The 24,949-nt window shown below is 45.9% G+C and overlaps 1 protein-coding gene and 2 long non-coding RNA genes across 4 annotated transcripts; 2 read left to right on the top strand and 1 right to left on the bottom strand.

Annotated features, from left to right (window-relative positions):
- Nucleotides 1-90: 90 nt before the first annotated feature.
- On the top strand, nucleotides 91-9,267 carry LOC114225500 (uncharacterized). Its single transcript, XR_003612566.2, has 3 exons — nucleotides 91-3,197; nucleotides 3,325-3,385; nucleotides 6,315-9,267. It is a non-coding gene; the product is annotated as an uncharacterized LOC114225500 (long non-coding RNA).
- On the bottom strand, nucleotides 1,260-19,400 carry DDX27 (DEAD-box helicase 27). 2 transcript variants are annotated; one of them, XM_088026793.1, is made up of 22 exons: nucleotides 19,250-19,400; nucleotides 17,351-17,497; nucleotides 15,650-15,709; nucleotides 15,234-15,399; nucleotides 14,647-14,687; nucleotides 14,435-14,521; nucleotides 13,643-13,748; nucleotides 12,259-12,432; nucleotides 11,449-11,599; nucleotides 8,977-9,076; nucleotides 8,666-8,807; nucleotides 8,013-8,213; nucleotides 7,601-7,754; nucleotides 6,658-6,739; nucleotides 6,381-6,558; nucleotides 5,088-5,194; nucleotides 4,821-4,923; nucleotides 3,261-3,355; nucleotides 3,057-3,180; nucleotides 2,439-2,526; nucleotides 1,792-1,866; nucleotides 1,260-1,664 (listed from the first exon to the last, which is right to left on the bottom strand). In XM_088026793.1, the coding sequence occupies exons 1-22, from the start codon at nucleotides 19,340-19,342 to the stop codon at nucleotides 1,646-1,648; spliced, it is 2,493 nt and encodes an 830-aa protein (XP_087882919.1). In that variant the 5' UTR covers nucleotides 19,343-19,400; the 3' UTR covers nucleotides 1,260-1,645. The 2 variants fall into 2 exon arrangements, with proteins under 2 accessions (XP_087882919.1, XP_027980989.1); XM_028125188.1 differs by lacking the exon at nucleotides 8,013-8,213.
- Nucleotides 19,401-19,527: 127 nt separating this feature from the next.
- LOC114225501 (uncharacterized) lies at nucleotides 19,528-24,657 on the top strand. The gene is made up of 3 exons (XR_003612567.2): nucleotides 19,528-19,667; nucleotides 24,020-24,134; nucleotides 24,553-24,657. It is a non-coding gene; the product is annotated as an uncharacterized LOC114225501 (long non-coding RNA).
- The last annotated feature ends 292 nt before the right edge of the window (nucleotides 24,658-24,949 follow it).

Below are 24,949 nucleotides of genomic sequence, written 5' to 3'. Positions count from 1 at the left end.
GGCTTGAGACTGAGGATGCGAACGGAGGCACTGCCTACAAGGAGGCCAGTCCTGTTTCTGTGGTACAGGGTTTTTATTTAGCTGGTGAGTCATTTTTACTCAAGGTAAAAAGAATTTTTTTTTTAAAGATTTTATTTATTCATTTGAGACACAGAGATAGCATGAGCAGGGAGAGAGGGAGAGGGAGAAGGAGGCTCCCTGCTGAGCCAGGAGCCCAATGTGGGGCTTGATCCCAGGATCCTGGGATCATGACCTGAGCCGAAGGCAGACGCTTAACCATCTGAGCCACCCAGGCGCCCCAAGAATTTTTTTGTATAAAAAGGTTTAACTTGAAGTTTCCTTCCCTAGAGACAACTCTCTTAACAGCTTCCTGAGTCCTCCCAGCGGTAAGCTACGCACATGCAATGTATAACCCCTTAAAAAAAAAAGTACACAGTTCTGCACTTGGCTTTTTTAACCTAACAACCTTAACTTCGAGATTTGGTTTAGATTAGATTAGAATTCGATTTCTGTAAGCAGATAGACACAATGAGTCAGCATACTCCCATGATGCAGGTATGCTGTTATTTACTGAAATGGAGCCTTCTGTTGACGACTGTTAGGTGCAGCCTAAATGAATACCTTTGAACACATTCTTTTAATGTCAAGGGTATGTGCTACTGGGTAACTATTACAGTTTTTGAGCTGGTGGGGGCGGTGTATGTACTCCTTGAAATTATATAGGACAGACTACAACCATAACAATTTTCTCAAGGGGTGTCTCCTACCTTTCATCTCGTTGTCAAAGGAACCTATGATTCAGAAAGGATGAGAACCACACTCTACAGGGTAAAAGCTGTTTTTTGCAACAAGGAGCGAATTTATCTGGGATTCCTTGTGTCCCCTTTGAGCTTCCATCTCCAGTAGCACTTCCATAGCACAGTCAGAGTATGGGTTCAGGTAGACCCTGGTTTCAAAAACCTGAACTCCCAGTGTAACGTTGGGAAGTTAACTCATTTTTCCTGAAACTTTATGTGCAAAAGGCGGATGACTACCTCTCCCACAGAGTGTAGTGAATTTAATGAGAACAGCACTCAGTACACAAAATGTGTTGTACATCGCTGATGCTCACTGGATGACAGCTTTTAGTTCTAGGACAGACAGCAAGAGAACTTCTAGGAAGAATTTCCTCCACATCCAGCTCCTCTACAAGCATCAAGATGCACTGGAAGTAGATGGGGTAGACTATGCTATTGAGGGATGAACAGAAGAATAAAACATACAATTCAGATTGGTTTATTCTCCCTCCCAAAATACACTTCCATTTGTTGTTGGGTTTTTCTACACCCTACACGGGGCTCAAACTCACAACCCCAAGATCAAGAGTCGTACACTTCTCTGAGCCAGCCAGACACCCCCATTTGGTATCTTCTTTATTTGAAAGTCAATCAACGAGAAGAGCCTTGGCTGACTCAGGGATGCTTAGGAAATAACTCCACATACCACCACCACCCCCTGACCTTATGTTCTTTTTTTAATGTACAAATGATACAGATTTTACATTTTCAAAAATTTTTTTTACAAATGGAGAGAAGAGACCAAGCCAGGATGACTTCCCAGAAGGAAGGGATCTAAGGGCTGCCCCATGAACTTCAGGCCAACATGGCTACTTCCTCCTCTTGTATCTATGAAGAAAATCCACAAGAGTAAAGACCAACTCCCAAAGCCAAAAAGAGGAAGGAGGAGCTTTCCCATGAAAAGTCCAATCCCAAACAGGCACAACCTCTGGCCCTCCAAAACAGCAAACATTACCTGGATTTAGACTTAAAGTTTCCTCCTCGTCTCTGGTGGAGCAAGCCCAACTGTTTCCTTTCTTCAAAGGAGGGGCTGCGAGTGAGAAGATGAGACACTGAAATGAAGCTGGACAGACTGACAATGTCTCCCCGCCGCCCCCACCCAGCTCCCACACGAAGCAGCAGCATCACTGAGGCACTGTTTTCAGGGCCTGAGGTTCTAAGCCTGGTGTTTCCACCTGATAATATGGGATTGTGGAAGTCAGGGCCCAGCTTTAAAAAAAGACTGGAAGCTTCGTCTATCCCTAACCCAAACCGAGCCCAAGGGATACTGATTTGGGGGCGGGGGGGGGGGCAGGTAACACATTCCTAAGAGCAAACCATGATCCTTTGCCTTTCTAGCTCTCCTGAGAGAAAGGTCTATTTCAGAACCAGAAATTTTCCCCTCAAGGCAGGAGGGCCTTAACATTTTCCTCCTGTGCTCACCCTGGGATCCAGAGATGGGCTTAGCTGGCGATGGGGGGGAGGGGTGGTGTCAGACAGGAACCCTTAAAATTATATATTATAAAGCTACAAGTATATAGGAATTGGGGAGTACAGAAGGAGGAAGAATGGACATAGCTTGGATCAAAATACAAAGAGCCCCATGATGACTTAAAACCCTACCCAGCTCGATACTGTTTCAGGGCCTTCTTGCTTGTGTTGGTAAGCTCTTCATCAAATACAGATTTCTTCGCCTGCTTTTGTTTCTTGGCTGTGCACAGAAAGCATGGGTTAGATCTGTCCTCTTTGGCTCAAGCTCCTAAATCCTATTCTTAAGTTCAGGGTAATGGTTCCAAGTTCAGTGGATGTTCTGGCCAGATGATTTACTGACATGGGCAACAAGACACCGGATCCCAGCAGGAAAAGGATGAGGAATTCAGAAGTGGCAGGTGTGACGAACCACTCCAAAGGATGACTGCAGAGTCCCAAAGTGAAAAGAACCACTGAAATGTGAAATGGGCTGAAGACCGGCTTCACTTCTTTTTTACCCTGACCTGCTCCTCCAAGGAGCAGTTTGTAAGGACTTAGGCTTGAGTCACGGTCTGGGTTCAGATCCTAGCTCTCCCCACTAACCATGGGGTCACTCACCACTTGGGAACCCAAAAATAACTGTACATACTGGTACACACATTACTCAAAAAATATGGGCTCTTATTAACCCTCCAATTTTCTTCCTGACCAGAAGCACAAGTTTCAGGGAGAACCTTCCTACCAGCTCCTACGGACTCCCCGTCTGCCTACCAGGGCCTCTTGTTGGCTCCTCCTCAGGCATTGCTCGGGCCCTCTTGGCTCTGCGGTTCCTCTTGGCCAGGCGCTCAGCAAACATCTGTGCCTTCAGGATTTCAAACTGGGACCTTTCCTCTGCCTAGAAAGAAGGATGATGTGAGTACGGAACAGAACAGGAAGTGCTGACCCATGCCACTGGGCAGGGACCCAACCACTTACCGTCATCTCCCCCTTTTTCTTGGCATCCTTCATAAACTTCTTCCTCTTCTTCTTTCCCCTTAAGGCCAAGTCAAACTCCTGCAGAGCCTTAGCAACTAGGATGAGGAGAGAGTACGAGATTTCAGGTACTGTTTAACGTCTTTTTTTAAAAGAAGTACACATATTTTAAATTGGTACATAAGAGTTCAAAATAAGAAGCAGCAACTCATATGCTCTGCTGGTGGTTACCTCTCCATCTCACTAACATGCTTGTTCTCCATTAATCCACTTGAGACATTCGTTACCTACGTTGTGTTGTGAAAGATGATTTGGTTCACTTATACTCCCAGACCTTCCCGCCATATAGTTATAACTATGTTTTAACACAGAAATTTAACATGCATGCACCCTTTTTGTCCCATCAGATATAGGCAATATTTCTTAAATTGCTGGTACAACCTCTTTGGAGGGTAATTTTGCAATCCCTAACAAAATAATAAATGCACATATCCTCTGGCCTACAATTTCACTTTCGGGGATTTATCCTGCAAATCAAATGCACGTGCTTAATTGTGAAAGGGCATTTGTACAGTTAACTCACTACATGGTTGGAATAGCAAAAGATTACAAACAACTTCAATGTCCCTCAACAGGGGATTAATTAAATAAATTATAATCTATCCACATGATGGACGACCATGCAGCCGTTAAAAAAAAAAAAAGGCAGCTATGTATGTGCCTCTATAAAATCTAAGCTATAAAATTAACTGGAAAAAACAAGGTGTAGAAAAATGTGAATTTGTGTGATAAAAAGGGGGTTGGGGAGGGCAAGGAATACTTACAAATATTCCTGACCTACTTTTTTTTTAAATTGTGGCAAAACAGATACAACATAAAATTTGCCATTTTACCCATTTTTTTTTAATATTTATTAGAGAGAGAGAGCAGGGAGAGGGGCAGAGGGAAAGGGAGAGACGGTCTTAAGTAGACTCCATGCTGACTGCAGAACCCAATGTGGGGCTCAATCTCACGACCCTGAGCTGAAAATGAAAGTTGGACACTTAACCTGACTGCACCACCCAGGCACCCCTTACCCATTCGTAAGTACACAATTCAGTGGCATTAATTATGTGTACAGGATTGCACAACCATCACCATGACCTGTTTCTGTAACTTTTTCATCATCCCCAAACAGAAGCTCTATAACCGTTCATAACTCCCTCCCCACAACCCCTGGTAATCTCTATTCTACTTTCTGCATCTATGGATTTACCTCATATAAGGAGGATCATATCTATTTGTCCTTTTGCATCTGGATCATTTCACCTAGGTTCACCCTTGCAGTGTGTATCCACTTCATTATGGCTAAACCATATTCTATGGGATGCGCATACCACATCTTCTGTGACTGTCCATCTGCTGACACACACAGGTCGCTTCTACCCCTTGGCCACTGGACACCGGAATACAGTGTGCCTCTGAGACCCTGTTCTCAGTTCTTCTGGGAACAGACCTAGCAGTGGCAGTGCTGAGTTCTAGGAGAACTCAGACCCAGCTTTTTGAGGGACCTCTCCAACATACTTTTTTCCTTCTTCCTCTCTTCTTTGGTCTGGAACCAGCTTCTCTCAGGCTCGTGGTTTGGTGCCTCCTTCCCCTTCTCCAGGAGCCGCTTTGCTGTGTTGATCTGTGGAGACAGCACAAGGATGGCTGCCACAGGACGGCAACCGTCTGGCCAACACCGGGTTTTGGCAGGGCAGGACTGGCAGGGACCGCCGCGGCCCACTTCCCGCCCCGCCCTGCAGCACCCCCCACCGCAGGACCCCCCCCCCAGTCTCGGCGCAGCCCTACCTGAGCTTCCGAACGCTGCAGCTCTTTCTCCTCGGCCTCTAGCTGCAGAACTGCATACACGTCCTTCTCCATCTTCTCAATCTTGTCCCGGAATTTGAGGATGACATCTCAAGGAAAGAGAACAACAAAAATTTTTAAATAAGGATAAATACTGTGTAACTGATGAAAATAACAGAGATGTGTATTTAGTGACAAGAGAAAATTGGGGTTTTTTATGGGTGACTTCTCCGCTTCACAACACACCCCCTCCTCATCCCACCCCCAAAGAGCCTGCTGCGCTTGGAATAAATTTCAAACTCCTACATGTGGCCCCTGCCTACCTCTCGGAGCTTCTATCTCCACCCTTGCTCACCGTGCCCTGGGCCCTCTCTGGCTCTTCCCTCACTGACTCGAACACTGCGTCTGCTCCTGCCTCAGAGGCTTTGCCCTGGTTTTCTCCGCTTGGCACACTGTCCGCAGACCGCTCATGGCTGCCTCATTCTTATCTAGGACTCAGCTCAAATGCCATCTGTTCAAAGGCCTTTCCTAAACAGCTTTTGGAAGCAGCATCTCTCCTCCTGTCATTCTGGATCACATCTACTCTTATTATTTATTGTCTTCTTCCTACCAGAGTATCAGATGTTTTGTTTCCTGCTATATCCCTAATACCTAGGATAGAATAAACAGCACCGGGCACTTGGTAGTACTCAATAATTGCTAGCTGATAGAATGAATTAAGTGAAAATGAAAAAAATGAAAGAAAAAAAGACATGTATAAATGGAACAAAGGTCTCAAAGAATATGTGCCTAAATGCTAACAGTGATGAGCTCTTCCACAAGCAATTACATTTTTGCTTTTTTTAACTAATTTCTAATACTGAATATATATATTATTTTTATACATTTAAAAAACAAAGAATGTGACCCTACAGATGAGAAGGAATGAATGAAAGACATCTAGAAACAAGAAAGTGCTGACCTCTTTCCCCCACCAAAAGGAAGGCGGGTGGTGATTAATAGGGCTTTTGCCCCAAGAAGAAGCCTTCTCTTCCCAAAGGTTGGAAAATAACCTATGAGTGGGGCACTCGAGGTGTAAGTCTGTCATTTCCTTTCACAGAAAGAGAGACACAAAGGGGCAAGGGGAGACCAGCCCAGGGTCACTCAGCAAGGAAGTGGCAGGCCTGGAGTTCAAATCCAGCTCCTGACTACTCTCACCTATTACCCTCTGTTCCTGGCTCTGTCCCACAGAGTCCGATCCAGGACCCACCCTGCCCACCCCAACCGCCCAGAGCTGCTACAGTGGTGCCTGCTCACCTTGGGGAAGTATTCGGGCCTTCACGGGGGCCTTGGCGGCTTTTACGATCTCCTTCAGCATCTTCCGCTCCTCTTCTCCCACTAGAGACACTGAGCGCCCAGCCCTGCCAGCCCGCGCCGTTCGCCCCACCCGGTGGACGTAATGCTTGATGGTGTTGGGCATTGTGAAGTTAATTACCTGGAAGGTCAAAGTCAGACCCGGGAGTTGGAGAGAGACAGAACACAAGGAGGCAAAAAGACTCCCAGCAAAAGTTCAAGGAAGACAGAGGCTACTCACCGTTTTAACGCCCTCGATGTCAAGTCCACGGGCTGCCACATCTGTGGCCACAAGGATGTCGATCTGTTCATCCTTAAAGCGCCTAGAAATAGCCACAAACAGACGTTCACCTGGATATTCAACCCCAAAAATGCTCCACAGGAGGCTGAGCCAGCAGAGAGAACACAAATAGTTTTGGATTCAAGCAGGAGGGTACAGACTGTCACAGTGATAATCTAAATGAGATCCTAAACGTCAGACCATCTGATGCTCACATGACACCTTAAACACCCTGTAAAATAGAACAAACACAGTTTGGTTTATACCACCTTAAGCTCCAAGTCCTACAAATATGGAAGTTTGGGAACCACAGAGCTAGATTGTAGGAAGTAGCAAATGCAAATGTCTCAGCATTCAAAGCAGCCTTTCTTAAAAAAATACCTTGCAGCTGCCTATGATAAATGCAGGCAGGTGAAGAATTCTAAAGGGTCCCTCCTGGCCTATGAGCATGACTTCATTCTACAAGAATTAAACAAACAAACAAACAAAAACACATGGAAAACACACGACGTGGCAAAGTACATGCTCAGGAAATGGTGGCTGGCTCTGATTTCAAATCTCGTTCTAACAGACCCCAGTATGCCCACTGCTCCAGAAAAGCTATAGAGAACAGGACACATGCTGTGTCTTCCCAAGTCAGAATTTCCTGCCGTGGCCCCACTCAGCCGCTCCAACACTCAAGCCCTAGGGCATCAGTGTCAGCTTCTGCGAGACTATGAGGAATTCTCAACGTATCTAAGACATAATCTTACAGGAGCTGGACTAAAATCTTTACACTGGGGGACTGTGCCATCTGTATTCCCTGCAATCGCTCTAACATAACCTCTGGGTGGTATTCTCTCTCTCTCAATGAGGAGAGCCCTCTCTAAAGGATGGGAGGGAGCCTCAGCCCCCTGAACTTTACCGGAGCGCCTCCAGCCGCTGCGTCTGTGATAGGTTGCCGTGGAGCTCGCCCACCTGCAGCCCCAGGAGCCCCAGAAGGATATGCATGCGGTGGGCCTGCTTCTTGGTCTGGGTGAACAGCATCACATGGTCAGTGAAGGTTCTTGTCAGCAGAGCTGGTGGGGAGAGAAGAGTGAGTTGGAAGCCACCTCCGATACAGACTCCCTCCGCACCTGTGAAGTGGCTGATGTGGCTGGCACTGGGGGTGACAGGCAAGGTCCCTGCCTTGTGAGGCTCCCATTCCAGGACACAGAGGAGAAGCCAATTCCCAATTCCCAAGGGTGACAAATGCTGTCAGAGAGGGAAGGGAAGATGGAAAGGCAGCTTTAGGGCTGGCCTCTCTAAAGAGGTGATGTTAGGCTGAATGACAGGGCAGGCTCGTTCAGAAGATTTGGGGGAAGATTCCAGGCAGAGGAAGGAGCAAACGTGAAGGCCCCGAGGCAGGACAAGCTTAGTGTGTTTGAGAGAACAGAAGCAGGAGAGTATGGCTGGGCACCCAGGCTGAGGACTCCAGGCAGGCAGGGGCCAGGTCCCAGAGGGCTGTAGAGGACTCACTAGGGAGTGTGGACTGTGGACTGAAAGCAATGGGAGACACCCAACAGTTGTAAACAGGGAGGTAACATGAGTGAATGTTTGCTTGTAAATGATCATTTTAAATGATCTGCAGTGTGGAGAATGGTCGCCAAGGGACAAGAGTGGGAGTAGGAGCCTAGTCCAAGGCCACTGCCACAATTCAGGCAAGAGAGGCAGAAGCTTGAACCAAGGGCCAGAGGGGCAGTTTTGGGGGAAGTGGCTGGGCGTTCAGCAGGACCTAAGGAGGACTGGACAGTGGGAGGGAGGTGAGGTGACAGAAGAAAGGGGGAAGGACCCAAGGTCAAAGTGGCAGAGCACATTAATGGCAGTACCACGCAACAGGTCAGGGGAGCCCGTCAGAGGAAGTGCCAGGCAACACCCAGCCGCTTCAGTGTGCCACCCACAGGGCCAAGGGAGTCCAGCACCCCCTGCGCAGTCCCTCCTGGGCTTTCACCTGCCACGATGGCTTCCCGGTCCCCTTCCCGATTCGGCCGGATCCGGATGAACTCCTGCCGCAGGAAGGGGGCCACATCCGTGTTGCTGTTTACAAATATTCGGACAGGATTCTTCAAGGAAACAGAAGCCAGATCTTTTACCTGCCCAGCACAAACACAGGGATGCTCACTCGTCTGCCAGGAGGCGGGGGGAGGGGGGTAGCGGGTGGGGATGGGGGTGGAGGCAAGCCATGCTTGCCCCAAGCCACCCCCTGCAGCCCAGCCTGGGTCCTCTGCATTCACCCCGCCAAGCAGAATTCCTGTGGCCCACCTCATCTGTCATGGTGGCTGAGAAGAGCATGGTCTGGCGATGGTGGGAACACATCCGGATGATCTCCTTCATCTGTTCCTCGAAGTACTCGTCCAGCATCCTGACGAGCAGGGAGAAGGAATCAAGAGAAATGGATTGAGCTCACATCTGTCACAATGATGGACAGAAAACATCAGACAAGCTGATGTTCTGATGTTGTAACTGGTTACGTTTCAGGCTTCTTTACTTATGTATTAATATTGTTAGTTTACCCTTTTACCAAGATTCATCAAGAACTAGCATTTGGCCACATTTGCTTTATCTTTTTTCTTTTTTCTGAACTATATATAAATAAGTGGCAGACATCACAACACCTTACCCCTAACTACCTCAGCACACATTCCCTAAGAAAAGACCTTCTCCTATATAACCATCATGTCATTATCACACCCCAAACGTTTAAGTGTTTGAACAATACCTGAAATACAGTCCAAGTTCAAATATCCCTAACTGTCCCCAAAATGTCATTTTATAGCTATCTTTTTAATCCAGGAAACTGAAGTTCCTATGTTGCATTGGTTGTCATGTTTCTTCAGTCTCCCTTAATCTACAGAAGTTTCCTCAAGCTTTTCTACACTGTTCATCGAGGCGGGAACGTGCAGGGGAGCGGCTGGGTACTTCCCTCTCCGTCAGGAGACACAGCCCATCCGTCTGTTCCAGTACCACTGATGTGAGTTTGATCACATGACTGAGGTGGTATAGGCCAGTTCTCTTCACTGTAAAGGAATCTTTTTGTCTTTGTAGATAATATTAATCAGTAGGATTACTCTGACTCCAATTTCTTCAGCTAACTCAATCCTTCACAGTATTTCTTCCCCAGTTCAGGCTCCAGGCGAGCATCACGTACTGCATTTAGTTGTCACGGTCCTTGATCTCCTTAATAGGAAACATCCACAGACCACATCTTGGTCTTCTGAGACTTCAACATTTTTTAAGAAGACAGTTCCCTTCCCCTTTAAAACCTCAATCAGATCACATTCCCTTTGCTCAGAAAGATCTCCTTTACCTCCCTCATGACTCAAGAAGGGTTCATTTGCTCTGGGGAAATCAATCAGTTATTCAATGAACACTTACTGAGCATGTGCTAGATACGAGACACAACCCCGGGCACAGAGCAGCAAGCAGCACAAAGCCAGCTCTTCATAAATACGTTCCAGAGGAGAGAAGGGTCACAACCACCACACAGCCATTCAGGTGACAATGCAGGAGGTTGGAGAGGCATAGCACCTCAGAGAATGGAAAGCAGGAACTGTTGTAGACAGTGGCCAGCAAAGGCCCTTCAGGAAGGTACAGGTCATTCCAAACTAGGGGACAGCAAGCGTAGAAGCCCCTACGTGGGGCTGTGCTGATAGGACTTCCCAATGGATGCTTTGTGGGTAGGAGATGAGGACACAAGAGCGACACAAACAATTCTGGCCTGAACCACTGGGAGGACAGAGCTGCCATGCACGGAGATGGGAAAGGGAGGGAAGGGTGTACGGGGTCCAAAGCTCAGCTCAGGACCTCTTTAGTTTGGAGATGCTTCAATTGGAGAGTAAACCTGAATGGGCTTTGGGCTTGTGGTCTCCTTCCCCTGCCCCCACTCTGATCATAAGTCCAGTTCACTGAGGCTCATTCTGTTCGCTCATGAAGGAAAGAGGCGAATAGATGGGACCCGTATGAGAGGAGAGGGAAGGAGGGAGTCCCCTACCACAGTAACAGAGGCTGTTTGTTGAGTCCTCACCATGCACTGCCACTCTACCTGTATTACTCCTGGAATCCTCCACACCATGAAGGGGGGTATAATTCTTTTTTTTAAAAAAGATTTTATTTATTTATTTGACAGAGATAGAGAGCACAAGTAGGCAGAGTGGCAGGCAGAGGGAGAGGGAGAAGCAGGCTCTGCTGAGCAGGGAGCCGGACGTGGGGCTCAATCCCAGGACCCCAGGATCATGAGCTGAGCTGAAGGCAGCCGCTTAACCGACTGAGCCACCCAGGCGCCCCCAAGGGGGGTATAATTCTTATCCCTCGCAAACAAGAAGAGATTTGCTTTAGAATCTAAGTAACAGGGACGTTTGCCTGGCTCAGCTGGTGGAGCATACTACTCTTGATGTCAGGGTTGTGAGTTCGAGTCCCATGATGAGTATAGGGATTACTTAAAAATTTTAAAAAGCTTAAACAAACAAAAAATCTAAATATTTCCAAATCTCAGTTAGGAAATGGCAGAGCCAGAATTTGATTTACCCTCCCTCTTAACCATCACATCACAGAGAGAGAAAAAAAGCAGGATAATCCAGACTAATGATGAACAGATGTCCAGATGTGAGCAGCTATACTGGCATCGCACACATGGCCATGGCAAGATCCATGAAGACTAATGCAGAGGCAGGTTCTCTTCTGGGGTGTGGCCCCCAGGACCCCAGAGCACTTGGGGCCCCACCATTTCAGGTGTACCTGTCAGCCTCATCCAGGATGAGCACCTCAATACTGCTCAGGTGGAAGGAAGGGCAGTTGTGGAGATGATCGATGAGCCGGCCTGGGGTGGCAATGAGGATGTCGGGTGCTGCCCTCAGAGCTGCTTCCTGAGACTTCACGTCCAAGCCTCCTGCAGAGAAGAGCCCCGCCAAGTGGCCGAGTCAGTCAGTTGTTCAACAGTCTGGACTGGGCCCTACCACCTGCCACGTCCCATGCCAGATGCCAGAGAAAAGCAGAGAGCAAGACTGACAAAGGCCCTGCCTGTGTGGATTTTACAAGACATCGGGAGAGACAGATTATTTCATTACAACTGTGCTAAGTGTGAAAAAAGATGATGACATGAGGGCACTTCAGAACCAAAGGATTCAAACACCCAGGGACTGACAGAAGCAGCTGTCAAAGCAAATGATTTCTCCATCCCCTTTGCCTTCCCACTGCACAGAGAGGGTTACATGAAGGTTGGAGAACAGTACCATAGAATATCATCAGAAAAATTCTGCCCCAAATATTTGATTCTCTATTCATACAAAGCAGAAATTACATCCTAAATTTGTTCAGTCCCAAGAAAATTTTTTTGCCCTGAATTTTGAAGTTTCGTTTTTTAAGGCTGATTAAATCTCAGTGAAACCCTCTCCCTTACCCCCAGCTCTCTACTCTGAAAACACCTCATCTGGTTTTTCAAGTGGGTTTAATCACAGGAAGGTTTTCCTGGTACCTGTCATCCTCAGATGGTGGGGCACACCCACCCTCCACCACTTCACAGTCTCTCAGGGGCCGCCAGACACTCACCCACGGCCAGGCAGGTGGTGATGTTGCAGAACTGAGCCAGCTGCTTGGTGACAGAGTGCACCTGGATGCCCAGTTCTCGGGTGGGAACCAGCACGAGCACGCGCGTGACAGGAGCCTGGCGGGGTTTGTAGATCAGACGCTCCAAGATAGGCAGGGCGAAAGCAGCAGTTTTACCTGGAGAAGGCAGCAGGAACCAGTAAGAGGAGCTTCAGTCCCTTCAAGGTTCAGGTTTTCACCTGAGCCCAGAAGACCTACATATATGCTCAGGGGGAAATGAAGCAACTTTTTTTTCATAAAGCTTTTTTTCACAGGGCCAATGTAAAAAATCTGAGAAGTACAAAAAAAATATGAAAATAATAAAAATCATCCACAGTTCAGCCAACCAGAGATAAACATTAACCTAATGGTATCTAGATTACCAACATTTTTCTTAATGGACAGAAATATAAAAATTAAAAATTTAATGCAATAACACTATATATTCTGTTCAGTAATCCCATTTCAAAAAAAGCATATCAGGGACACCTGGCTGGCTCAGTTGGCAGAGCATGCAGCTCTTGATCGTGGGGTTATGAGTTTGAGCCCCATGCTGGGCACAGAGATCACTTAAAAAACAAAAACAAAAACAAAAAAACCCGTATTTCCTGTTTCTTTAAATACTCTTTACTTTTAAAATGGTTGCATAATATTCTATCATGTGACTACTACTTCTCTATAATTTACCGATATAGAGCACCATGATGAAAGTCAGTTTCATAAAATCTTTACTCCTACTGCAGCACCTGGATGGCTCAGTTGGTTGGGCGTCTGACTCTTGATTTCAGATCAGGTCATGATCTCAGGGTCACGGGAGAAAGCCTTGCACTGGGCTCCGCTCTCAGCAGGCAGTCTGCTTGAAGATTCTCTCTGTCCATTTCCCTCTCCCCCGGCCCCTCTTAAATTAAAAAAAATCTTTACTCCTATTATGGCAGCAACAAGAGATCATGATCACAGAGACACCCCAATAGGAATAGTTACAGGCCACAGATTTCAGGAGGTCTCATGAAGGCCACCTTTATCTATACATAATCCCCAGTCATAGGAGTAAAGAATGTTCATCACAACATTATATATTAGTGCAGTTAATTATAGAGCAGAAACAGCTATATAACAGAATACGATACAACCATTTTTAAAAAGTGAAGAGTACTTAAAGAAATAGGAAAATATATGTTGAGATTTAAGGGAAATTAATAAGCAAGAATATAAAGTGTTATTGCATTACAATTTGTGTTTGCGTATTTAGCGAAGTGGCCCTTGGGTAAATCGACCCAGACCCCTGCTGTAGGTTGAACAGCCTCCTGCCTCCTCCTCTCCCCACTCCCCAAGTCACTATCCTTTATACCTGTCCCAGTGGCTGCACAGGCACAGATATCCTTCCCCAGCAGACCCACAGGTATGCACGCCTTCTGGATTGGGGTGGGCTGCTCGAAGCCCATGGCTGTAATGGCCTGAAGAGAAAAGATGGGGTCAGACAGGATGCGGAGGAGTCTCAGCATGAAACAAACAAGGCGGGTTTCCACACAGGTGGTGACTCCTTTAGTCCCTCCCAGTCATTCATTCTACAAACATTCATCGAGTGCCAACTACGTGGGAGATCTGTTCTAGGCACTGAGATACAGCAGTAAACCAAAGAAATAAAGACCCTGCCCTTGGTAATCTTACAGTCTGGTAGGGAAAAAGACCAAAACCCATCACATGCCATACGGAGAAAACCACAGTATTCAAGGGGGCTAGGAACGAGTACGATTTATAGCAGGGTCAGGGAAAGTCTCATTGAGCAGAAGATACTGAGTAGAACCCTGAAAGAGGTGAGGAGCACCCCAACCAGATTACTGGAAAAACTTTCCAGGCAGAGGGAACAGTAAGTGCAAAGGCCCTGAGGAAGAAAACGCCTAACCTGTTTGAGGGCCAGAGAGGAGGCCAAGGTGGCCAGAGCAGAATGAGTGCTAGGAGACATCACCAGAGGAGACCAGAAAAGGCAAGACTTAATAGGCCCAGGTGGAACTTTTTAAGAGGGTTCTCTGGCAGCTGTGTGGACAACAGAATTTAGGGAGGCAAAGAGCCCAGTTTAGGGCAGGGAGCCTAGTTAAGGGGTGATTGCAATAATTCCATGGTTGCCAAAAGAAGCAACTACCTTCAGAAGAGGGCGGGAAAGGTTCATGTCCTGGAATGAGAGGTTTTCATCATACTGAGAGGCATCTTCAAAAAATCCTCCTGTTTCCTACACCAGGAAATCAAAAGACAGAATGAGAATTTAGCAAAATGGGCCCAAGGAAACTAACTGGCCTTAAAATCCTGTCAGGTTGCAAAAATAAGCTGCATGCTCTTTTCCATGCTCATGCTCACCTGTCCTTTCTTCTTCTTCCGCTCCTTTACTTTGAGTGTATCTGTGGAGAAAAAGAGCTGACCATCAGGGCTCGTACTTACTGAGCATTTATAATCTGCTAGCCACTGTCCTAAGTGCTTTCTGTAGATACCTCACTGAATCCACACAACAGCCTGAGGCGGCTACTCTCATTAGCCTCGTTTGACAGTGAGGACAAGTGCAGCAAGCTCGGCAAGTTCCAGAGACCAGGCTCTCAACCACTACACTCTATTATCATGCTCACTCATTTCTGCAAGAAATATTTACGAAGCGCCCACCATGCGGCTGGGCCCATCTGAGGTGGGATGTGGGGGACCTATCACCCCAAATAAGTCTGAGTCTTAGAGGTGCCAGCAACTGTGTGGTGCTGGGGAGGAGGGAAAGGGTATGGGCCTGCCGGCAAAGTACAACCCTAACAAAACCCCAAGAAAAAAGAGAAGCTAGAAGGAGTTCAACGTGGAGATCTTAAATGTGACTGTGTAGAAGAACACAGGAAGTCCTACAAAGGAAAGGTGGACTTGTTCCAATTTCCTGTCCCCGTTTCCGACAGCGTCTCTGTAACGCCCACCTGCTTTGGTGAGGATGTTCTCATCAGCTGACGAGTAATCGGTCTCTGAGTCTTCATCTTCTGGGCCTTCCTCATCTTTCCCTTCAGGGTCTTCCTGTTCCTCTGGTTCAGAGCCCTCTTTTGCTTCTTTCTCCTTCTCTGACTTCCCAGACTTGGCTTCTTTATCCTGGAAAAAATATTATAGTAAAGCAAGGCAACTACAAACTTCAGGAAATCCAGAACCTCTGAAAAGCAATACCATGCTCTCCAGCCTGGGCAGAATGCTCTGCGGATTCTCAGTGATTATTAACAACAGACACACAGAGAAGCCTGTCTGCACCCCCGCACTCCAATTCAGGCTAAAGAAAAATGGTGGGGTCATGTGGAGGGCAAAGCTCAGGGCTTTACACAGAGAAGTACCTGCTTTGCTTTCTTACCTCTGCTTTCCTTTTCTTGCGAACTTTCTCAATCTTCTCATCTAATGTAGTGGCTGCCCTCTGCAGATAAAAATAAGATGAATAAGAAGCATATATATGGGAAAGAGACAAAGCAAGGCTTCTCTGAGGGTTGGGTCTCTAATGTTAATATAGAAGAGGCTTGTCTATCCTTGGATAGATTAATCAATCTGCAGATTATTCACAACAACAACGAAACAAATAAATAAATAGTCAAGCGTGAAAAATCTTTACCTGGAACCAAGAAGAACATCCACATTTTGGAAGGTGTTTACTATTAAGAAGAACAGGATTACCAAGAGATGTCACATTTATAGCTGAATGCTACTTAGAAAAACCCTTCCCCATGCCAATCAGACAGAATTTAGCCTAGCAATTAAAGGCTGAAATCAAAGCAAATTCTGCTAAAACTTTTAGAAAGGGTAAGTAATGGCAGGCCTCCTTTACCTATGCTCAAAGCACCCTGAACTGCCATGGCATTTGCCACAACTACAATTAACTGTGTAATTATTTGTTTACTTATCTTTTACCCTGCTGGACTGCAAGCTTTATAAGACCAAGTCTTTAATTACATGGGGCCTATATGCCCGGACCTGGGAACAAATGTAATAATTGTTAAGTGAACCTGGAGTGAACTTTCATCAAAACATGGAACAGGGAAACAAACATTTCATAATTATTTTGAAAAAGGAAAATTTCTCTGGCATTCTCTGAAAAAGTACTGAAAAGGAAAAAAAAAATCACAAAGAAATCCTGTCCAGGTAACCACGAAAAGGCAATGCTAGCTGATTTTAATCAGAACACCAAGAGAGTCTGGAGTAAATAGGCCTGTGCAGGCAGCATTTCTCTTTGAGGCCCATGGAATGGAAAATGTCGTTGATGCACCTTCTAGCTCGCTCACCGGATTCAAAGGAAAACATGGGATCTTGACAAATAAGCAGATGACGGTGACACTGTGGCAGCTTTGGCTATGCTGTGTGGGAACCAGGGACCCTAAACAGTGAGATCACCTGGCAAGTGACACAATGACAGTGTCTGTGGGGCAGATCAAAACACTACTACCAAGGGTGCATGCTAGATTGTTCTTTGTTACAAACTAATATAACAAAGGTTTCTCTCTAGTATTCAAAACAAGGAGGGAACACCTACAAAAAGAGACCATTTTAACACAGCTATGCCCACTTCTTTTCTAAGTAAAGCAATTTATATGTAATATTTGGTATTCCTAAACCAGTAGACCAGTATTATCAGATTTCCTCTAAAACTTTTTTTTCACATTTTAGTGTGTATAATATCAGGAATGGTCTCCCTTAATATATATACGGAAGTTAATATGAGTTCGCCATGCCCTTCTCTAGGAGAAGCCGTCATGGACGTCTTCTAATGAAGGAAATAAGATATTTCTGATACTTTAAAATATCATCTGTAGATCAATTCATGTGTTTGTAATTAGTCTATAATAAATCTATGTTGCAACATTTTACACTTTGGTTTTAATCAAGACTGGGGGTTATTTGTGACTGCTTCTCCCCACCCCATCAAAACTACACCACATATTTCCAAGAGTTCCAGCATTTGCTGAATGTAAGCAGATGGCAAAAGGCAGTGAGGTTAGACCCCAAAACCTACTGTCCAACCTCAATAGCCCACGGCCTGGAACTGCCAATCACTGTCCGTTCTCACCTTCTTCTTGAGCTGGCTCATGACATCGGCCATGGCCCAGCTGCCATCGTATGCCCCCTCCTTCTCAGTGAAAACGAAGTCAGGGTTGAAATCAGTGCTGCGGTTCTTCTGCAAGGCTTTCTGCTTTCTGCCCAGCACGATGGGCCCCTGGGAAGAGGGAGAAGCAGGATGACTACAGGGCTGAAACAACACAGAACAGGAATCTACAATTGTCATGGGAGATCTTAACATGGCTCTCTCAGTAACTGACAGATTAAGCAGACAAAAAATAAGTGTCTGCAGAAAATCTGAAGAGCACAATCAACAAGCTTCATTCCTGTGAACATTATAGACAACGCTGCATCAACCGTTAGAGAATGCGCATTCTGAACAAACATGGAATAGGTGCAAAAACTGATTACACAAGAGGCCTTTAAGCAAATCTTCAAAAAATAATTCTAAAAAAGTTTCAAAGAATCAATATCATACAGACTCTTTTTCTTGCAGCAATTCAATTAAGTTAGAAACCAATGACAAAAACCCAGACATCTAAAAACTGGAAAGGAAGACCGACCGAATTATGGCTTCTGAGAACTAGAAACTGACCTTTTTTTCCTCACTTGAGTTAAACAATCTCGTAAGAACTCTCACCCTAAAGTTCATTATTAACAATGGTTACATATCATTTCTTGGGTACTTAGTCGAACTATTTTTTTTTAAAGATTTTATTTATTTGAGAGAGAGAGAATGAGAGACAGAGAGCACGAGAGGGAACAGGGTCAGAGGGAGAAGCAGACTCCCTGCTGAGCAGGGAGCCTGATGCGGGACTCGATCCGGGGACTCCAGGATCATGACAGGAGCCGAAGGCAGTCGCTTAACCAACTGAGCCACCCAGGCGCCCAACTGAACTATTGATAGCTGTACAGAACTTCATATTTTAACTTTGGCATTATCATTTGCCATATTTGCTCCAGTCCTTTTTAATAAGTTTTCCATTCAAGAAATGAAAAGACTACTTAGCTGCTGCTAAGTAGTGAATGGGGTGGGGGGTCGGGCAAGAGAAAGGCTGGAGACCAGGTACCTTAGGATGCTGGGTCTCCAGGCACAAGGTGGCAGTGGCCTGGGCTAGGGTGAGCTAGGAAAAGGGGGAGAAGTTAAAGAGCTGAGCTAGCCTGAACGAACCTGGAGGGGAGTGAGAAGGAAGCGGCTGTCAAGGATGATGCTTAGGTTTCTGGCTTGAGATGGAGCAGGTTGGGAAGGTGAGGCAGACCCGAGTTCAGCTTTGGGGAAGCTGAATTCGTGGAGGCCATGGGACGCCCAGGTGGAGGTGTCTGAGGTAAATGAGGCCACAGTGGGGCAAACACCTGGGCTGGATCTTTGTAGGGTGAGCCCCTTTTTCACGACACTGTTCCTCTTTTAACTGCCACACTGCTTAATGTCTGTAACCCTCCGACTCAGCATAAGCTTCAGAAGAGTGGTGTCCTTGCCCATCTTGTTCACTGCTGTGTCCCGAACGCTGAACACTAGATGTAGCCTACAGACACCTCCACCCGGGTGTCCCATGGGCCTCCACGTCAATAAATACTGGCTTAATGAACGAACCCCTGATGAGGAATAACGACTGGCTTGGCCCCTGGATCTCTATTATCTATCACACAGAGCCCGGATTCAACATCAGTGAATGGGTACTAAGTTCGCCAAGACGGCACGGCGCGTTACCGGCACAGGCGCAGAGGTGAGGAAAAGCTAGTGGCGACCAAACTGAGGAAGATCTTGGGGTCCCCTTCCAGGGACACTTGCCGGCCTTGGCAGGAGGATGCCGAGGAGCTGGGGCAGGGGCCCGAGGAATCACGGAGAAGGGAAGCAATCACGGAAATCTGACTGCACGCCGCCGCGCCCCCAACCCCGATCGGCTCATACCTCCTCTTCCTCATCCCCGGAGTCAGACTCAGGATCCCCCGGCACCTCGTCATCTTCGCCTATGGTCCCGATTAAACCCAGCTCCTCGAGCATGCTGCCACAGCACCACTTCCGGAAACCAGCTCGCACACAGGCCGGCCCTTACTTTCCGACGGCCTCCTCGTCGTCACTGCGCATGTGCTGACATCACTTCCGTTTGGGGGAAGGCCCTGCGACGCTCCCCCTTCCGCGAGCGCGGAGCGCGCACGCGGCAAACTGGGAGGTGGTTTCGGGGGACGGAGTCGGTGGCCGGCTGAGCTTCGATGAATTTCTTTGTCTTGGTCGCTGGCCGTGGCGTGCGCCGTGCGGAGGAGGTTCGCTGGCGGAGCTCTGTGTCTGCATTTGCGGACAAAAGTTGTGGAAGAAATGGCAATAAACGGTTAGCAGGGATTGCTACTGGGTAGTAGAATTAAGTGATTTTTATTTTCTTCTTAGATTTTTTTTCCACAATCTTTTCTTTTTAATAAAAAAGAAAAGTTAAACAAAACTAAGACTACCTAACACTTATAAAGCAGTTAACTGCGTCCAGAGAACTGATTACTTTTACATGCATTAACTAATTTACTCACCATAGCAACCCTAGCAGAAGATACCATTACTGTGGGCGTTTTACATATGGGGAGACTGAGACACGGAAAGGTTCCCAAGGCCACCCAGCCAAGATTACAACCCAGGCAGTGGCTCCAGAGTCCGGAAAGTGGGTCCCAGAGCTTACCAGAAGCTTTTCCTCTCCTTTCTGAGTGTGGAAATCTTGGCTCGTAACTGCAGCTTATGATCACCTCCTCTAGGCAACTTTCCCTTAAACATCCCCTCAGACGTGTAGTTCTCCCAGACTACCCATCCTTGGTAGCTATTTGCTCCTGTGTGCCTGTGATTTGTACCATTTTCAAGTGTACAGTTCAGTGGCATTAATTACATTCACGATGTTGGCAACCATCACTACTGTATGTTTCCAGAATTTTTTTCATGAGCACAAATGAACTCTATAACCATTAAGCAACAGGTCCCCATTCCCCTCTCCCCAGTCCTGATAACCTCTCATCTGCTTTCTGTCTCTGTGAATTTGCCTATCTTAGATATTTCATATAAGTTGAACTTTACAATATTTATCCTTTCGTGTCTGGCTTACTTCCCTTAGTATTTTCAAGGTTTATCCATGCTGTATGTAGCCTGTGTCAGAACCTCACTGAGGCTGAATGATGTGCTGGTTGAATGTACATACCACATTTGGTGTATCCATTGGTCAGCTGAGGGGCACTTGGGTTGCTCCCACCTTTTGGCTATTGTGAATTCTGCTGCAATGAACAGTGACCTACAAGGATATATTTGAGTCTCTGTTTTCAGTTCTTTTGGGTATATACCTAAGAGTGAAATGGCTGGGTAAAATGAAAATTCTAATGTTTAGCTTTGTGAGGAACCACCAAACTATTTTCCACAGTGGCTACACCATTTTACATCCCCACTAGTAATGTATAAGGCTTCCAGTTTCTCCACATCCTTGGCAACACTTGCTGTTTTCCTCCTTTTTTAAATTTTATTTATTTATTTATTTGTTTTGTATTGTAGCTTCAGGTGTCTTTTAATGGTGGTTCTGATGGTGGTGAGTTTCATACCCTAGCCTCAGACACTGAGTCTTGTGAAAGAAGAATATCTATCACTTTGAGTGTTATTTCTTTACCTATGGATCCTAATGGAAGGTCTACCTCTCATACGCACGTAGACACAAAGTGTTTTTATACAGTTATAGGGGCCTCGTTGACCCCCTGAAGTTCATCCAATCATCCCAAGTTAAATTCCTTGTCCCAGGCAATAGGAGAGAATTGATCTGATTCATCTTCTGTCCACTTCTCTTCACTTCTGCTCTCACCACCTCATTCAAGTCACCATCTTCTCTCAACCGGATATCTGCAGCAACAGATTGGTCTCCCAGATTCTCCTCTTGCCTCTCTTCAGTCCATTCTCCACACAATAGAGAGATCTTTCACAAACCTAAATCCTATTGCCTCGATCCCCTACGGTACGCTTAGAATAAAATCCTGACTCCTTCTGAGCAACATGATCTATCTCTTGCCTACCCCATCAACTTCTACTACTACTCTCCCCTTGTTTCCTCTACTCCAGCCACATTGGCCTTCCTATTACCCACACAAGCCAATCTCATTCCCACCTAAGGACCGTTATGTGGACTGTTCCCGCTACCCAGAATGCTGTTCCCTTCCGTCAGTGTGTGACTGGCTCATGCCCATCCTCTGATCACCCCATAAACCAGCAGCACCCATCTTGCAGTCACGCCCTATCCCATCCCTCTTATTTCCCTCCTAGCACTTAGCACTCTTTGAGATAATTTTATTAGTTAATTTAGTGAACTTGTGTATAGTCTGCCTTACTAGATGTGAGCTCCAGAAGGGTGAGGGCTTTGTCTGACTTGTTCACTGCTGTATCCCAAGTGCTTAGTATAGTGCTTGGCACATAGCAGGCACTTAGTGAATGCCAGGTGAATAAACAAGTGAATGAATGTCTTTACATGTTTTTGAATCGTTTTCGGATGTATATCAGGTCTGTATGCCCATGTTTGCTCAGTTCAAATAGACCTTATATCAGCTCTGGCTGACATCATTACCTGAGCTCTGGAGGGCAGGAAGCATGTCCAACTCTTGGGCCATAGAGCAGTGCTGCAATTTCACCATCTATAATGAAGGACCAACATTTTAAATTTCCAGTCCAGGGGTACCTGGCTGGCTCAGTTGGTAGAGCATGTGACTCTTGATCTCGGGATTGTGAGTTTGAGCCCCACCTTGGTTGTAGAGATTACTTAAAAATTTTTTAAAAATAAATTAAAATAAATTTAAACAAAATTTCCAATCTGCTGCAGACTGGTACTTACGTGAAATACAATGAAATATTATAGCAATGCCAGTTTGCTAGAAAACTTTCTAAAATCTTATTCTCAATTTCTGTACTTTATTGTCCTGAACAGGTAATAAAGTTTACAAACGGGCACCAGGTACAGTCCATATTTTGAGTCAAACTGTCATTCGAGCTCAGCACAACACACGGTAGATGTCAGTGTTTAGAGCATTTCCTCGAACTCTTCGAAAACCAAGACAACAACATCACACTGGATTAAAGGCAAAGATGGACACGAACAGACTTTGTTTACTATAAAACATCAAATAATGCCAATTGTTAGAGCAGTGCTGTCCATTGGAATTTTCTGCAGCAATTAAAATGTCTTATATCTGTCCTGTCCAACAGGGTAACCACTAGCCACGTGGGGACTGATTTTTCCATTTTTTATTTTATTTAAGTTAAATAGCCACCTGTGGCTAGTGGCAAATATTTTCGATAGTGCAGCTATATCAAGTTATGTCTTTGAAAATACAGTCCTCCATCTCCTTTAGAACCTGATATCCTATCAGTGTCCAAGATCTATCTTACTCTACTGCCTAAATGTTGGTCCAGTCAGACCTTCCCCCATTCCCCAATTCAGTGGATGACAACTCCATTCAAGGAACCATGCGTACTTGATTTCTCCCCCTCCTTTACCACCCCCATCCAACTCCCATTCTTCATCTCCTTTCAGTATTACCTCCATCTCACAGCTCCCTCTAATTCTCCCCATCTCCCCCATCACCATATCCCACCTGGAAAGCAGCCTCATAACCAGCTTCACTGGGGCCAGTCTGGTTCACCATTCTCATCCTCCCTGCCTCGGTGAAAAGTCTTGAGTGACTTCCATTGTTTTTTTTATTTTTGGTTTTAATTATTATTTTTTTACTTCCATTGTTTTTTAGGATAAAGACAAACCTCCTCCTTCTGGGCCTGTAAGCCCCTCCTTGGTCTGGCCCCATTCCCACTCCCAACCCCTACGTAGGTCAAATTCCATCTTTTTCTTTTTTTTTTTAAATAGAAGTCTATCATGATCTGTGTAATTCTTTGGAGCACCAGACACAGTTTTAATTTTACTTTCATTTGTTGTGAGTTGGTAAGTGGTCTTTCCCACTAAATCATCAGCTCCATGAGGACCAAGACTAGGTCTGTTTTTGCTCACCGTTTTATTCTACCTAGCCTGGCAGGATGATATTTGGTATCAGGGTAGGTTAGCAGAGTGTTTGAGCTCACAGCTTGTGGAAGTCGCTCTCTAGGTTCAAATCCCCGGCTTCAACTCTTACTAGGTGCGACTTTGGCGAATTACCTTCCCTGTGTATCCGTTTTCTCACCTGTAAAATGGCAGTAGAGTAACACCTACCTCTTAGAGTCTTAGATTACATATTTAAAACAGCGCTTGGCACACGGTAAGCACTGGATAATGTCAGTTATTATTAAATGAGTATAAATCATTATTATATAAATGAAGACAGGTATCCCGTAATTTTTGAAAGTTTACGTTACACCACTTCGCTTTTATGAAAGACCTGCATCAGTTACCTGTTTGCGCTAACAGAAAGAAATCAGAAGGGGCGCCTGGGTGGCTCAGTCATTAAGCATCTGCCTTCGGCTCAGGTCATGATCCCAGGGTCCTGGGATCGAGTCCCACATCGGGCTCCCTGCTCGGCAGGAAGCCTGCTTCTCCCTCTCCCACACCCCCTGCTTGTGTTCCTGCTCTCGTTATCTCTCTCTATCAAATAAATAAATAAAATCTTAAAAAAAAAAGAAATCAGAAGAGGATATTTGCTTTTGGGAAAAAAAAAAGGCAAAAAGCAAAAATAGCTCTCAACATTTGTTTTGCAGCCAGCAGTTACAGAGCCAGCGTGGCCCCGGCAGCGAGAGTGGTGCCACCAAGCTCCTTCCCCAGGACTTCACTCAGCATCTCAGCATCCAGGTGCCAGAGCTTTGAAATGTGTCTGTGAGTATCTACTTTATCTCAGCTTATTCTCTGCATCCGTTGCCATGATGTGTCATAAGGTATCAGAAGAACCTAAAGGGTTATTTTTTGGGGGGTCTGGAACACAAAAAATTTTCCATATAAACTTAACAGTAATTGCTCCTTCACGTTAAGACATTTCCACTTACAGTAGAAATTCTCTACTTTGGAAGAGCAGGAAACCTGTATGTGGACTCTGCCTCCCTATTAGGATCCTCCAGTCAGGGGCACATGGGTGAGACTGGGGGTGCTAGAGAAGGTAGAAGGGACCTACTCCTTGTTTGCTGAACATTCCTGCGAGTGTCACTCCAACAGCAATTCTTCTTCCTAGAAATGACCGTTTGTTCCAGTTTCCAGCTGGTTCTAGTTCGCAGGTTTTTATCATTCTTTTTTAATACAGCACCAGCTTCACTGTACCTGCTCAGAGCACTGGCAACAGCTGAGTGGCGCTACCTCCTCCACCACAGTTGGAGTCCCGGCCCCATGAGAATTTCCTCTGGGTTCAGAGACACCAGCAGGTTAGTGCCTCTCTGCTGCATTGGCCCCCTTCTCTAAACTCCTTAGTTTTGGTGTTTCCAGCCTCTTCCAGATGTCCTCCCAACTCATGGCTGCTCCCTGCAATTACTACTCAGTGTCCCTTCTTGCCTTTTATGGTGTTAACCCCTGGTATGTTTACTTTTCAAGTATGTTCACAAAATCTTTGATTTCCTCCCTTCAAGAGGTAGAGCTGAATTCCCCCCTCAAGTGTAGGCTGTACTTAGTGACTTGCTTCTAAACAATAGAATGTGGGGACAGTG

This window comes from Eumetopias jubatus, unplaced genomic scaffold, assembly GCF_037043125.1.
Source record: "Eumetopias jubatus isolate StellerSeaLion01/CBP00866 unplaced genomic scaffold, mEumJub1_p1.0 scaffold_9, whole genome shotgun sequence".
NCBI classification, from domain to species: domain Eukaryota; kingdom Metazoa; phylum Chordata; class Mammalia; order Carnivora; family Otariidae; genus Eumetopias; species Eumetopias jubatus.
Note: the sequence above shows the minus strand (reverse complement) of the source record. Positions and strands in the feature narration are given on the sequence as shown.

Coding starts and splice junctions, on each gene's coding strand:
- DDX27 (XM_088026793.1), bottom strand. CDS start 19,342: ATGCTCGAGGAGCTGGGTTTAATCGGGACCATAGGCGAAGATGACGAG. Junction 6,559..6,657: donor ACATCGAGGGCGTTAAAACG/GTGAGTAGCCTC, acceptor TTGACCTTCCAG/GTAATTAACTTCACAATGCC. Junction 5,195..6,380: donor GGCCCGAATACTTCCCCAAG/GTGAGCAGGCAC, acceptor TCTTTCCTTGAG/ATGTCATCCTCAAATTCCGG.